Source organism: Choloepus didactylus, chromosome 9 (genome assembly GCF_015220235.1).
Source record: "Choloepus didactylus isolate mChoDid1 chromosome 9, mChoDid1.pri, whole genome shotgun sequence".
Taxonomy (NCBI): Eukaryota; Metazoa; Chordata; class Mammalia; order Pilosa; family Megalonychidae; genus Choloepus; species Choloepus didactylus.
In genome coordinates this window covers 95,597,307-95,612,481 of record NC_051315.1, presented here as the reverse complement: position 1 = coordinate 95,612,481, position 15,175 = coordinate 95,597,307, and the positions used below count along the sequence as shown (strand labels likewise).

The 15,175-nt window shown below is 35.5% G+C and overlaps 1 protein-coding gene across 15 annotated transcripts in view; it reads right to left on the bottom strand.

The window, feature by feature from the left end:
- The window catches only part of NBEAL1 (neurobeachin like 1), a 281,631-nt gene that overhangs the window by 129,349 nt on the left and 137,107 nt on the right, over positions 1–15,175 (bottom strand). For all 15 annotated transcript variants that reach the window (XR_005218944.1, XM_037850425.1, XM_037850424.1 and 12 more), the window contains 4 exons: positions 14,483–14,615; positions 13,741–13,860; positions 12,105–12,408; positions 10,403–10,488 (listed from right to left, as the gene is read on the bottom strand). Coding sequence is in view for 14 of the 15 variants with exons in the window: in XM_037850425.1 (XP_037706353.1) it covers positions 10,403–10,488; positions 12,105–12,408; positions 13,741–13,860; positions 14,483–14,615 (643 nt within the window). In the remaining variant the exon portion in view is untranslated. The remainder of the gene's footprint in view (positions 1–10,402; positions 10,489–12,104; positions 12,409–13,740; positions 13,861–14,482; positions 14,616–15,175) is intronic.

The window sequence follows — 15,175 nt, the reverse complement described above, 5'->3', positions numbered from 1 at the left end:
GGTGCACCAGGAGGTTAAGAGAAGAGTAAAGGGCTAGGAAGAGTATTGGAAGACACTGTTGGGGAAAACTTGCGAACCCTTCTAAAATGACATAAATATGCAACACAAAGATGCTCAATAAACTCCAAATAGAATAAATCTACTAAACCCAATTCAAGACATTGTGATCAGATTGTCAAATGCTGAAGACAAGGAGAAAGTTCTGAAAGTAGCAAGAGAGAAGCAATTCACCACATACAAGGGAAACAACATAAGACTAAGTACTGACTCCTCAGTGGGCACCATGGAGGTAAGAAGGTAGTGGTATGACATATTTAAAATGCTGATAGTGAAAAATTGCCAACCAAGAATTCTTTATCCAGCAAAGCTTTCCTTCAAATTTGAGGGAGAGCTTAAAATTTTCACAGACAAACAAATGCTGACAGAATTTGGTAACAAGAGACATGCCCTGCAAGAAATACTAAAGGGAGCTCTACCAGCTGAGAAAAAAAGACGGGAGAGAGAGGCCTGGAGAAGGGCACAGAACTGAAAAGTATTAGTAAGGGTAACTAAAGGAAATAAAGAGAGAAAGGAAAAAAATAGATATGACAAACACCAAAGGATAAGATGGCTGATTCACGAACTGCCTTCATAGTAATAACATTGAATGTGAATGGACTAACTCCCCAATCAAAAGATATAGATTGGGTTTTTAATTACTCCTCTGGAACAGCTGGTAGATAGCCAGGAACTGTGTGGAGCAGACACCTCATTAAATCTGTCATCAGTCACACATAATACAACAGTCGGAAAGATGTGGAACAGTTGAGATCAGCTAAACCTGTAAGTTCCCAAGGCCAGGAGGCCGTGCCCCTTCCCACCAGGCAGGGCAGACTGTTTTGTGGCTGGTTTTCCCAGGGAGGAGAGAGCCATCAGTGCTGGGAACCAGGAGGCAGGTTCAACCCGGCCCCAGTAGCAGAACTGATTAACAAACTCAGACTCCTGAACAAAATCTCCAACCACAGATAAACTGAGACCAGACACTGGAGAATCTGGGAGCAGTCAGCCGGGTGGAGAGGAGACAGGGCTAGCAAAAGCAAAGAAAAAAAAAAAAGAGACTTTTAGAGTTGGGGGTGAACATAATACAGAGAAGGGCTGGGCTCCAACAGAATCAGGCACATATGGAAACCCCGGAAGCCAGGGCCCTTCTCTGAAAAACTGGGTTTTTCTAGTTTCTTGTTTCCTCTTCAATGGCTCTCCAACTCCTTATCTTTCTGCATTTCAATAGCCCATCAAAACTCCTGTGTCAACCTGGCCCCCTACAAGGGCAGAGTTAAACTTGTCTCAGAGTAACTATCCAGTAGGAAGAGAGAATAAGACTAAAGAGCTTTTCTTTAAATAGTTTATATCCAGCCTATCTTTTTCTTTTTTATCTTTTTCTCTCCTTTTTTAATTAACTATTCTAAGAAGCCCATTACAGAAAGCCTCAAAGATTTGCAATTGGCCTCTGGACCCAGGCAAGGGCAGAGCTAAAATAGCTATGAGAGAGACAAAGCAATGTGGGGGAGACAATTCCCTACGGGGCATAACTCCCCCAAGAAAAGGCAGGCATGGTCCAGCTCAACTGGAAGCCATCGTTTGGGGAACTCAGACCCCAGGGGCTGGAATTCAGAAACCAACTCCAGTCAGCCATTACCCCAACAGGGTCAGGGTCACCGAGAGAACTAAAGGATACACAACTCCTTACACTGATAGGGGAGCTCTGGGCTGGCAAGCGCCACCTGTTGGACAGGATAGGAAAAGCACAGAGTCTAAAGGCTTCACAGGAGGGTCTCTTTCTCAGGGAAATTCCATATCCTCCTCCTGAGACCTGGGCCTCTCTGGACTGGGAAAACCTGAGGTTGAGAATATCTGAGAAGACCCTCTCACAGAAAGGCTACATAGAGGTAGGGCAAGAAACAGAAAAACAAGAGGTGAATAACTCCGATCAACTAAACAGAGCCTAAGTTAGAGGTCTAGAATGAGTTGAACTAAACACCAAGGGATAGAGAACAAAGCCAACCAACAAGAACACCCTAGGAAAAAGAGTGAAAATGAGCTCCAGAATAAATTAATCAAGAAAGTCAGATGCCCAGACAGCTTAAGATAATGAGCCATATTAGGAAACATGAAAATATGGACCAGCCAAAGGAACAGACAACTAATGCTAAGTCAATTCAATGAACTGAGGGAAGAACTAATTAAAGATGTTCAAACCAATCTCCTAAATCAAGTCAAAAATCAATTCAATGAACTGAGGGAAGATATGGCAAAAGAGATGAAGGATATAAGGGAGACAATGGATAACCATAAAGAAGAATTCATAAACTTGAAAAAAAAAAAAAAGGCAGAACTTAAAGGAATGAAGGACATAACAGAGGAGATGAAAAAGACAATGAAGAGATATGACAGTAGATATGAACAGGCAGAAGTAAGGATCAGTAAATTGAAAGACAAGACATTAGAATTCATACACACAAAAGCACAGATGGTGAAAAGAATGGAAAAATATGAGCAGGGTCTTAGGGAGCTGAGAGACAACATTAAGCGCATGAATATATGTGTTATGGGTATCCCAGAAGGAGAAGGGAAAAGGGACAGAAAGAATAGAAGAAATATTCACTGAAAATTTCCCAACTCTTATGAAAGAGAGAAAATTACAGACTCAAGAAGTACAGTGTACCCCCATCAGAATAGATTCCAATAGACCTACTCCAAGACACTTACTAATCAGATTTTCCAATGTCAAACACAAAAAGAGAATTCTGAAAGCACCAAGAGAAAAACAATTCATCTTATACAAGGGAAGCTTGATCAGACTATGTACAGATTTGTCTGCAGAAACCATGGAGGTGAGGAGACAGTGGTATGATATATTTAAAATACTAAAAGAGAAGAACTGCCAACTAAGAATCCTGTATCTGGCAAAACTGTCCTTCAAAAATGAGGGAGAGATTAAAATATTTTCAGACAATCAGACACTAATAGAGTTTATGAATGAGAGACTGGTGCTACAAGAAATACTAAAGGGAGCCCTGCAGGCTGACAGGAGTGAGAGGGTTGGACAAGAGTGTACAAATGAAGATTATCAGGAATGATTAAAGGAGAGAGAGAAAAAAATAAGACATGACATATAAAATCCAAAAGACAAAATGGTAGAAGAAAGTACTGCCCTTACAGTAATAACACTAAATGTTAATGGATTAAACTCCCCAATAAAAAGACACAGACTGGCAGAATGAATTAAAAAAACAGGAACAATCTATACGGTGTCTACAGGAAACTGACTTTAGACACAAAGACAAAAATAGGCTGAAAATGAAGGGCTGGAAAAGGATATTTCACACAAACAAAAATGAGAAAATAGCGGGAATAGGTATATTAATATCAGACAAATTAAACTTCAAAAGTAAAACAATTAAAAGAGACAATGAATGATACCATATATTAACAAAAGGGTCAATTAATCAAAAAAAAGTAATAATCATAAATATTTGTGCACCAAGCCCGACTGTCCCAAAATTCATGAGGCGAACACTGAGAACACTGAAAGGTGAAGTAGATACCTCCACAATAACAGTTGGAGACTTAAATACACCGCTGTCATCAATGGATAGAATATCCAGACAGAGGATAAATAAGGAAAGAGAGATGTTGAACTGTACAATGCATGAACTAGATTGACAGACATCTATAGAACACTACACCGACAACAGCAGGATACACATTTTTCTCAAGGGCTCATGGAACATTCTCTAGACCACAAGTTGGGTCACAAAGCAAGTCTCAAAAAAGTTAAAAATACTGATATTATACAAAACACTTTCTTGGATCATAACAGAATGAAGTTGGAAATAAGTAACAGGCAGAAGATTGCAAAATTCACAAATATATGGAGGCTAAACAACACACTCTTAAAAAACCAGTGGGTAAAGGAAGAAATTACATGAGAAATTAGTAAATACCTCGAGGCAAATGACAATGAAAATACAACATATCAAAACTTATGGGATGCAGAGGGAAATTTATTGCCCTAAACACTTATTAAAAGAGAAGAGAGAGCAAAAATCAAGGAATTAACTGTTTACCTGAAGGAACTAGAGAAAGAACACCAAACTAACCCCAAAGAAAACAGAAGGAAAGAAATAACAATGATCAGAGCAGAAATAAATGAAATTGAGAAAAAGAAAACAATAGAGAAAATCAACAAAACCAGAAGTTGGTACTTTGAAAAAATCAACCAAATTGATGGACCCCTAGATTGGCTGATCAAAAAAAAAAGAGAAGATGCAAATAAATGCAATCATAAATGGGAAAGGAGACATAACTACTGACCCTGCAGAAATAAAGGAGATAATGAGAAGATACCATGAGAAATTATATGCTAATAAACTAGACAACTTAGACAGAATGGACAACTTCCTAGAAAAGCATAAACAACCAACATTGACTCGAGAAGAAATAGACGACCTCAACAAACCAATCACAAGTAAAGACACTGAGTCAGTCATCAAAAAGCTCCCCCAAAAAGTCCAGGACCAGATGTTTTCACATGTGAATTCTAGCAAGTATTCAAGAAAAAATTAGTACCAACCCTGCTCAAACTCTTCAAAAACACTGAAGAGGAGGGAAAGCTACCCAACTCATTGTATGAAGCCAATATCACCCTAATACCGAAGTCAGACAAAGATACTACAAAAAAAGAAAATTATAGACCAATCTCTTTAATGAATATAGATGCAAAAATACTCAACAAAATACTTGCAAATCGAATCCAGCAGCACATTAAAAGAATTATACACCAAAACCAGGTAGGGTTTATTCCAGGTATGCAAGGGGGTTGAACAAAAGAAAATCAATTAATGTAATATACCACATCAATAAATCAAAGCAGAAGAACCCCATTATCATCTTGATAGATGCAGAAAAGGCATTTGACAAAATTCAACATCCTTTCTTGATGAAAACACTTTAAAGGATAGGAATAGAAGGGAATTTTCTAAATATGATATAAGCAATATATGAAAAACCCACAGCTAACTTCATACTCAATGGGGAAAGACTGAAAGCTTTCCTTCTAAGATCAGGAACCAGACAGGGATGCCCACTGTCACCATTGTTATTCAACATTGTGCTGGAAGTTCTAGCTAGAGTAATTAGGCAAAAAAAAAGAAATAAAAGGCATCAAAATTGGAGAGGTAGAAGTAAAACTTGAGAGAGGAAGATGGTGGCATAGAGAAGACTGGAAGGTAATTTGTCCCCCTGGAACAACTAATAAACAACCAGGAACAAGTAAATAAACTGGAATAACAGCAGGGGGACAAACGTGACTATCCACTCATCATACACCAGCCTGAACTGGGAGGAATGCCCAAGATTGCAGTATAAAATCTGTAAGTAAAAATTGTGGCTCCAACAGGGAACCCCTCCCCGCACAGCCCGAACTGCAAAGCCTCCTGGTGCTAGAGAGCAGCACTCTCCCAGCAAGTGAATATAGCTCAGCTGAGCTCCAACTAGGGTTTTAATTAACAAGCATGGACTGCTCAACACAAGCTATGAATCCCCAACAAGCAGACAGAGGCTTTTGATGATGACTGACCTTGGAGAGCCAGAGGGTGGTCGTGGACTGGCCCTGAAGGGGGCTTTCTGTCCCTTTTTCAGCTCAGTGGAGAAAGCCTAAGCCATTTTCAGTTCCCAGGGCTCTGACTCAGACAAGGGTGGAAATAGCACAGGCAGAGAGTCTATTCAAATGCTAATGAGATCTCCCTAGAGGAAAGAGGTGGGGCCCAGCTCTACTACCCACCCTCCATTCAGAACCAGACCCCAGAGCCTGGGGGAAAACATCCACGGACCACACGTTGTTACACCACTCTGGAGCTACAGGCTGACAGGTGCCACCTGCTGGGCGGAAAAGCACAGTGATTTGAGGCATCAGAGGGTGCACCAATCTTCTAAGACATACCCTCAGGGAGACGTGATACTATTGCCTTCTTCTAAAACCCGAGGCCATTCTGGTCTGGGAAAATCTGATTGGGGTAACCAAGGAAAACAGATGCCTCAACAACAGAAAAACTACAACTTACACTAAGAAAAATGAAGTTATGGCCCAGTCAGAGGAACAAACTTGCACTTCAACTCAGATACAGGAACTTAAAGAACTAATACTAAATCAATTCAAAAAGTTTAGGGAAGATACGGCAAAAGAGATGAAGCGCATAATGAAAACACTGGGTGTACATAAGAAGAAATCAAAAGTTTGAAAAAACAACTGGCAGAATATCCAGTAACTTTAGGACAAAACGAAATGCAGGAATGTATGTGTCACTGGTGCCCCAGAAGGAGAAGAGAAGGGAAAAGGGGCAGAGGTAATAATAGAGGAAATAATCAATGAAAATTTCCCATCTCTTATGAAAGACATAAAACTAAAGATGCAAGCAGCGCAGCATACCCCAAACAGAATAGATCTGAATAGGCCTACAGCAAGACACTTAATAATCAGATTATCAAACATCAAAAATAAAGAGAGAATCCTGAAAGCAGCAAGAGAAAAGCAATTTATCACATACAAAGGAAGCTTGATAAGACTATATGCGGATTTCTCAATAGAACCCATGGAGGCAAGAAGGAAGTGGGTGATATATTTAAGATACTGAAAGAAAAAAACAACCAACCAAGAATCCTATATCCAGCAAAACTGTCCTTCAAATATAAGGGAGAGCTTAAAATATTCTCTGACAAACAGACAATGACAAGATACCTGCTCTACAGCAAAAACTAAAGGAAGCACTGCAGACAGAAAGGAAAAGACAGCAGTGAGAGGTTTGGAAAACAATTTTGGGAGACAGTAGCACAACAACATAAGTATAGTGAACAAAGATGACTCTGAGCATGGTTGAAATAGGAAATTTAGGACCATGTGGGATACCAGAAAGAAACAGGAAAGATAAAGACTGGGACTGTATAACTTAGAGAAACCTAGGGTGCTCAACAATTGTAATAGAAGGTACAAATATGTTTTTACATGAGGTAGAACAAATGAATGTCAACATTGCAAAGTGTTAAAAATAGCGTAGGATGGGGGGAGAATACAATCAATGCAAACTAGAGACTATAATTAACAGAAACATTGTATTATGCTTCCTTTAATATAACAGAGGCAATATACCAAATCTAAATGCATATTGGGGGGCGGGGGGCATAGGGGAATTGTATGGGACTCCTGGCATTGGTGATGTTGCCTGACTATTCTACTTCAGTTTAATGCTATCTTTCCTTTTGGTGATTTCTAGCTGTCATGTTTTTGTTTTGTTTTGTTCTCTTTCTTTTTAGTTTTCTCTTTTGTCCCTCTACCTTTTTTGACTCTTCCTCCTTCTTTGTGGAAAATTGCAGATGTCCTTATTAGTGGCGATGGTGATGAATACATAAATACATGACTATATAGGGAACCAATGATTATTTACTTAGGACAGAATGTATGGTGTGTGAACAAAACCATCTTAAAAAAATGGGTTGATGAAGAAACCTTTAGGGCACTATATTGAGTGAAATAAGACAGACACATAAGGACAAATACTGTAGCATCTCACTGATATGAACTAATTATAATATGTAAACTCACAGACATGAAATATAAGTTACCAGGATATAGAATGAGGCTAAACAATGGGGAGCAGTTGCTTATTATGAGCAGAATGTTCAACCAGGGTGAACTTAAATGTTTGGAAATGGACAGTGATGGTAGCACGTTATGAGAATAACAGGGCCGAATGGTGTGTGAAGGTGGTGGAAAGGGGAAGCTCAGAATCACATATGTCACCAGAAGGAAAATTGGAGGTTAAAAGATGGAAATGTATAAAACACTGAATCTTTTGGTGGACAACGTCCGTGATTAACTGTACAAATATTAGAAATCTCTCTCACGAACTAGAACAAATGTATGACACGATAAGTAGAAGTTAATAATAGAGGGGCATATAGGAAAAAATATATACCTATTGCAAACTATATACTGCAGTTAGTAGTATTTTACCATTCTTTCTTCAACAATAACAAATGTACTATACAAAAACTATGGATTAATAAAGGAGGGGGGTGGTTAGGGTTATGGGAGGATTTGAGTTTCCTCTTTTTGTCTTTATTTCTTTTCTGGAGTAATGAAAATGTTCTAAAAATTGAAAAAAAAATTAACTATAGTGATGGATGCACAGCTGTATGATGGTACCATGGGGAAGTGACTGTGTGCTTTGATCTTTGGATAACTGTATGGTTTGTGAACAATCTCCATTAAAAAAAAGTGAATTAAAAAAATAAAAGAGTAGAAGAGATAACCATTCACTGGATCTGGAATGCACAGGCATTGGCTTACCTGCCAGGACTTGTCCTAATGCCCCCAAAATAGCCAAATGGTGGTTCTTAGGACCCCAGCATACTACAACTAATGACGTATACAAATAGAAGAAAAATAACAGCACACATTTAGGACTAGATTTTCTAAGAGAGTCAGGTTTTGCCACATTTGTGTATACTCAGCCCTTTAGCCAGTAAATGAATTAGGTGTAATTAAGGTCATTCTCACTAAAACTACAAATGGACCCTTAAATTTCTTTTCCACAATGGTGTTATATAACTAGACTTTCTTTAGTACTAACTATTTTTCTCCCCCCAAAATCTAATTTTATCAACTAATTCAGGAATACATTTTCTATTGAATTTTCAAAGATTTTTCCAAAAATAATCTTTGAAAAATGTCTAGTAAAATAATGTTTTAGAAACACACTATTATTTTTCTTACTAAATAATAGAGAGATCAAAATGAATTATTAAAAAAGATACAGATTGCTAAAATGGATTAAAAAATATGACGATCAATACACTGTTTACAAGAGACTCATCTTAGACCCAGCGACAGAGATTAAAACTGAAAGGATAGGAAAAAAATATTCCACACAAGCTACAGCCAAAAGAAAGCAGGGGAAGACATATTAATTTCAGATAATATAGGTTTTTAATGCAAGGCTGTCATAGAAGACAAAGAAGAACCCTATATACTAATAAAAGGGACAATTCACCAAAAAGAAATTATAATCAGAAATGTTTATAATATATATAAACATTTATATAATCAGAAATGCACCCAATCAAGGTGGTCCAAAGTACATGAGACAAACATTGGGATAACTGGGAAGAAAGCACTAGAAGTTTCCATAATAATCATGGGAGACTTTAATACACCCCTCTCTCCTATAGAAAAAACAATCAGAGGACCAAAAGGAAACTGAGAAATCTAAACAATGTGATAAACAAATTCGACTTAACAGACATATATAGAGAATTACATCTCAAATTATCAGAATATACATTCTTCTGTAGTGATCATGGAACTTTCTCCAAGATAGTTCGTATGCTGGGGCATAAAACAAGCCTCAATAAATTTTAAAAGATTGAAATTATTCAAAGTACATTCTCTGACCAAAATGGAAGGCAATTAGAAGTCAATAACCATCAGAGATCTAGGACATTCACAAATACCTGAAGGTTAAACAACACACTTCTAAACAATGAGTGGGTCAAAGAAGAAATTGAAGAGAAATTGCTGAATATCTAGACACAAATGAAAATGAGAACACAACACATCAAAACTTATGGTTCAGAGCAAAGGCACTGCTGAGGGGGAAATTTATAGCTCTAAATGCATACATTACAAAGGAAGAAAGAGCTAAAATGAAAGAACTAAGGGAAGAACTGAAGAAGCTAAACAACAATCAGCAAACTAATCCTAAAGCAAGTAGATGAAAAGAAATAACAAGGAATAAAGCAGAAACAAATGATATGGAGAACAAAAAAAAAAATAGAGAGAATAAATAAAACCAAAAGTTAGTTCTTTCAGAAGATCAACAAGATCGACAAATCCTTAGCTAGACTGACAAAGTCAAAAAGAGAGAAAAGACCCAAATAAACAAAATAATAAATGACAGTTGGGACATTACTGTGGGTCCTGAAGAAATTAAAACAATCATAAGAGGATACTATGGTGTATGAAAATGATAATGATAACGTAATATGTAAAAATATGATAATGAGGGTGAACATAATGGTATGGGAATGGTTGGGTGTGATTATAGTTTATTAATGGAATTATAAGTATCAGTGATGCATTGAAGGCGAACATACAGTTACTTATGATAGCATTTGAACCCTCGTTGAGGAGATACATCTTAATTTTCACTGCTTTCCACCTTCTTTAAAAAATTCATAATTTGTTTTTTGAGTAATTATTCAAGCCCCACCCTCTCAAATATGCACTGAAATGACAAAGGCATAGAAAAGGAAATTCAGTCAACAACATAGTTACAACCAAATGGACAGTCCATGCATTTACTCTGACCTTTGCTGTGTAGTGAAGAAGGATGTTACCAGGCAGGTCAGCCATGTCAGACTCTTGACATTTCCAAGGGCTTAAACAGTTTGGACCTGAAAATTATTTATACACACACACACATCATTGAATAGATATAGTTCCTAGGTTCTGTGTAATTAGAAAAAAAAAAAATGGAATTTCTATTCTTCATTAAAGTCGATTTAAAATTTAGCTGTTTCTAGTTACCGAAATAACATAGTTAAAACACAGTGGCCAAAATACACTTTAATTTTACCACTGCCTCCAATTCACCCAACACCTAGACTAGATGGGGGTAGATCCATCTCCACTACAAAAAGCGAATGGTATATAGCATTAAAAAAAAAAAAAAAAAAAAGATCACAATACCAAATATTATGATGTTTACCTTTTAGTTTAGCTAGAATAAGTAAACTAATTCACATTTAGGAGACAAAATAGCAAGACAATCCATCAATAATGTGAAAACAGACAATACAGAAATAGAATACCAAATGAGTAGGAAAAATTCTCAACTTTACTAAAAATCTAAGAAATACAAGTTAAAACAAGGTTCCATTTTATACCTAATAATGAGGAAACCAGTTGTGAGTATTGTTTCTTATTGAGACTGGGTGAAATGGCAACACTCATGTGTTACTGTTAGGCATAATAAACCCTTATCCCTTTTGGAAACTGATTAAGTAATATGTATTGAGATCCATAAAAATATCCATACACTATGAAATTATCCTGGGAATTTATCCTAATTCAGTCAAAATGCACAGCTTATCATATTTAATACATGAAGTTTATATAAATCCTAAAAATTATAAACAACCTAAGTAAATAATGTACTATGAATCCAATGAAATATTATGCAGCCATTAAAAATAATTGAGTAATAATAAACAATTACCATTTATAAACGTAGGATTATAAATTGGAAAAATTGTAAGAACAAAATCCAAACAATTACAGCTGTAATGACTACCATAAATGACAATATAAACTTGGAATTTATTTAGACTGGTGATCTCCATCAAATACTTTAGTGAATTTCAAAGTAATTATGAGGTTTTAATATAAACTTTGAAAGTCTGGACAGTCCCATTCATCTAAGACAGGCACTTTGACAAATAATAAACTATTCTACAGAGTTAATGGATATGGCTACTTAAAGGTTTAACTCCTGAACAACCTGCCTGAATATGGATATAATTTTGAAAGCTGTTAGGATCCAAAAATAACAATTAGTATATCTCTTTAAAATCATAGTTAAAAGAAAAAGAAAGGAAGTGTTTGTAACTCCTAGTTAAATTAGTAACTTCTAATTCTTCAGGTACATTGATATATCAATTATATAAATGACAGGTTTTGGAGTAAGAGTCATCTGATTTTGGAATCAGTCATATGACTTTTAATGAAAACAAACATATTTTGTTTAATCAATTTATTAAAAACTACCAAAAGTACTGGCAGTATTGTGGGTAATAGTTGGAATATTTCATTTTGCAGAGGTAAAATCCAAAGGTTTATTTTATTCATGCCTTCAAAAGGTGTGGTAGGATTTTTTCCTTCCTTTTCAGCTTCAATTAAAACAAACATACTCTTCAGATCAAATATAAATTACAAATGAAGAAAGCAAATCTTGTTCTACATAACAGAAAAATACCTTTATGTAATTAAACTATAAGCTGTCCATGCTCACCTGCTAAATATAATGCCTTCACCTGAGAAGGCTGTAGTGCTTCATAGAAGATGATAACAGATCCTAGCTGACCCTCTAGAGATGTGGGACATCCCCATTCACTGTCTTGGGTTCCAGCTGATATAAATTTGGTAATCAATTTAGATTTTTCAATTGTTCCTCCCCAGGAGGCTGATGACAGAATTCCACCAAATGATGTCCGATGAGGAGTAATAGGAGAAGAAAAGGGTGGATCTGGGATTTGAGATGGTGGAGGAGTGGTGGTTCTTTGCCCAGCTGAACCAATGCAACAGGAAGTAAAAGGCTTAAAAGTTGAGAAACAAAAATAAATATAAAACTTCAATTAAATATCTATTCTTGTTTGTAAAATCAAACTACACATAAAATAAAACAAGTAAATAGAAAACAAAATTAGAAATGGTTTCAATTTTACAGAACTGTGGTGTGTGCATGTGTGTATATATATGTGTACATAAGAAATCATTAGAACCTCGGAAACATCACGTTGAGTGAAATAAGCCAGATCCAAAAGGACAAATATTGTATGATTCCATTTATATGAAATACCTAGAAAATGCAAATTTGTAGAGACAAAAAGTAGATTACAATTACTGGGGTGGCATGAGGGAAAAGGAATGGGAAGTTATTGCTTAATGGGTACAGTTTCTGTTTAAAGTGATGAAAAGCTTCAGTAATGGATGGTGGTAATGGTAACACAATATTGTGAATGTAATTAATACCACTGAACTGTATGCATAAAAGTAGTTTAAAAAGGAAATTCTGTGCTGTATATATATTACCACAATAAAAATTAAAATTTAAAAAAAGGAAATCATTACAAAAGTTACCTTTGGTCAGTGGGATTTGGATGTGTTACATTTATGACTCACCGTATATCCTTTTGTAAATTTTGGAATTGTTTTAAGGAGTGTGTTTTTTTTTAAACTTTTAAACAACTTTGCTGTATTCTTAAATAGAGAAAACTATGTTCCCCTTAAAATTTACAAACAGAACTTATACATCAGTATAATAACGCTAACTAAAGGCTATCATGAAGTGGTCATCAAGGTGAACAGCCACCAGAAATTACTAGAATCCTAGAATTACTTGAGAAATAATCTAATCACCTTCAGGAAAGGTCATCTTGAAATTATCCAAAAAATTCACAAAAGAACTTTTACACCAATGTTTAACCACCTCAGTAAATAAATTCCATCTTATAGCAAACTACAATGTGAAGGTTTTAAATTTTTACTTTAATGCTTCAAATTCTATAGAGATAGAGAAGAGTTCATCATAACTCTAAGTATTTAGTATCCCTGAAGAGCACTATTAAATGATCCTTTGGTCTGCTTTATTCAGTTTATTTGGCTTTCCCGTTACAGGTCTTTTTTCCAAGCCTTTAATCACATGTTACTCTTCCTTGAGTTGTTTTTCTTTATTACTTATTGCCTGACTTCATTTCATAATGACAGGCTAACAGAATTAAACATTAACTTACTCTCTCTTAGTACATAGAAGACACTTTAAAATTTGTGGGCTTATAAATAGAATAAACAGAACAAATCTTATAAACTGAAAAATTTCAAGACTTTGAATCAATTCAGCTTGTCATGTGTAGGTAAAATTTGCTTACTTCATTCATGGAAGGAAATCTGAGAGGGGCAGAGACCTTCTGTTGTCCATTGTCATAGATACAGACAAAGCTCTGACCAAAAGGCCTTTTACCAGGCAAGTGTACAATGGTTATATTGTGCTGTAAAGAAGAACATACATTTTAATGGGTAAAATTACATTGTCTTTGTAACTGACAGATGATGTCATAGTATTGCTCTACAAACAGTCTGTGTAAACAGATTAAGTTTAAGCGTAATTAAATGCTTATTAAAATGACATTCACAAACCAACAAGTTTTTTCTGTAGTACCACAAAAGCACTTGAGTCTATTTTAAAAAATTTTGACACAATAGTAACATAGTATCCTTTCTGCATTTTCCAAATCTACATGTATTCTTTGGAACCAATTTCTCCAATGAGGAGTATTTTATATTTACAAAAAATGACAGAAGTGCATTCTTTTTAAAAATGTTTTTTCTCATTTTAGATTGAAATTCAAAATCAAATTTACTTCTACAAAATTTAAAAGAAATCAGAACATTTAATTTTCATTTCTTTAGCAGAACAATTATTGCTGAATTCATGATGACAACGGTAATGGAGTTAACCTCATTATACAAGACTTCATTATAAAAAGAACTTGAAGTGGAAATTAATCCACTTTCAAAAAGCAGATGACAACTCCTGACATATCTACATCTAATTGTGTGTTTGTTAGAGGAAAGAACTAAGAAGTTAAATGTGATGGTCTAAAGCCTTACCCAGAGAGAGTCACAGAAACTATGGTCAGGAAGCATAACTGTTGCATATTCTCTTTTGTTGCACACTGCCACAACCAACATACCTGAATGGGTAATAAAAGCTTCAAAACCTATTCCACTTCCTGTAAAAAAACTAATAAAAATATGCTATCAGAACTTTTAATAACAGTTGTATACACTGTCATCATCACTGAAGCACACAAAACCATAAAGCCCACATGAATATCTTTAACAAAATCCTGTGGTTTAAATTCTACTGCTACACAGTAGTCCAACTTTGTTTCAAAGAGGATTTTTAGCAATCTTTTTGGGGATAAGGGTTTAAAAAATTAAAAAGGTGACAGAGTGGAACTTCATTAGCAAACTATAGTAAAACTATAAACTTTCAAATCTTCAAAACTATTCCAAATACGAGTCAGCTTAGATAAACCTTTTTTTATCAGAAAGCATGAATGAAGGCCTTAAAAATCACAAGGCAGATAAAAAAATTATTAGCCTAATTACTGAAGTTTGGAAATGCATATGCATAGGTTTTCTGGTCCTTTGTATACACCCAAACGCACACACAAATATATATATGGAACAGAGAGATCATCTTTCATTTTCAAGCCTTATTATTCCTTTTCCCTTCATATACTACTTGTAAGAAGAAATTGTTTCCAAACTAGCCTCAGAACTTATCTAGCAAAATAG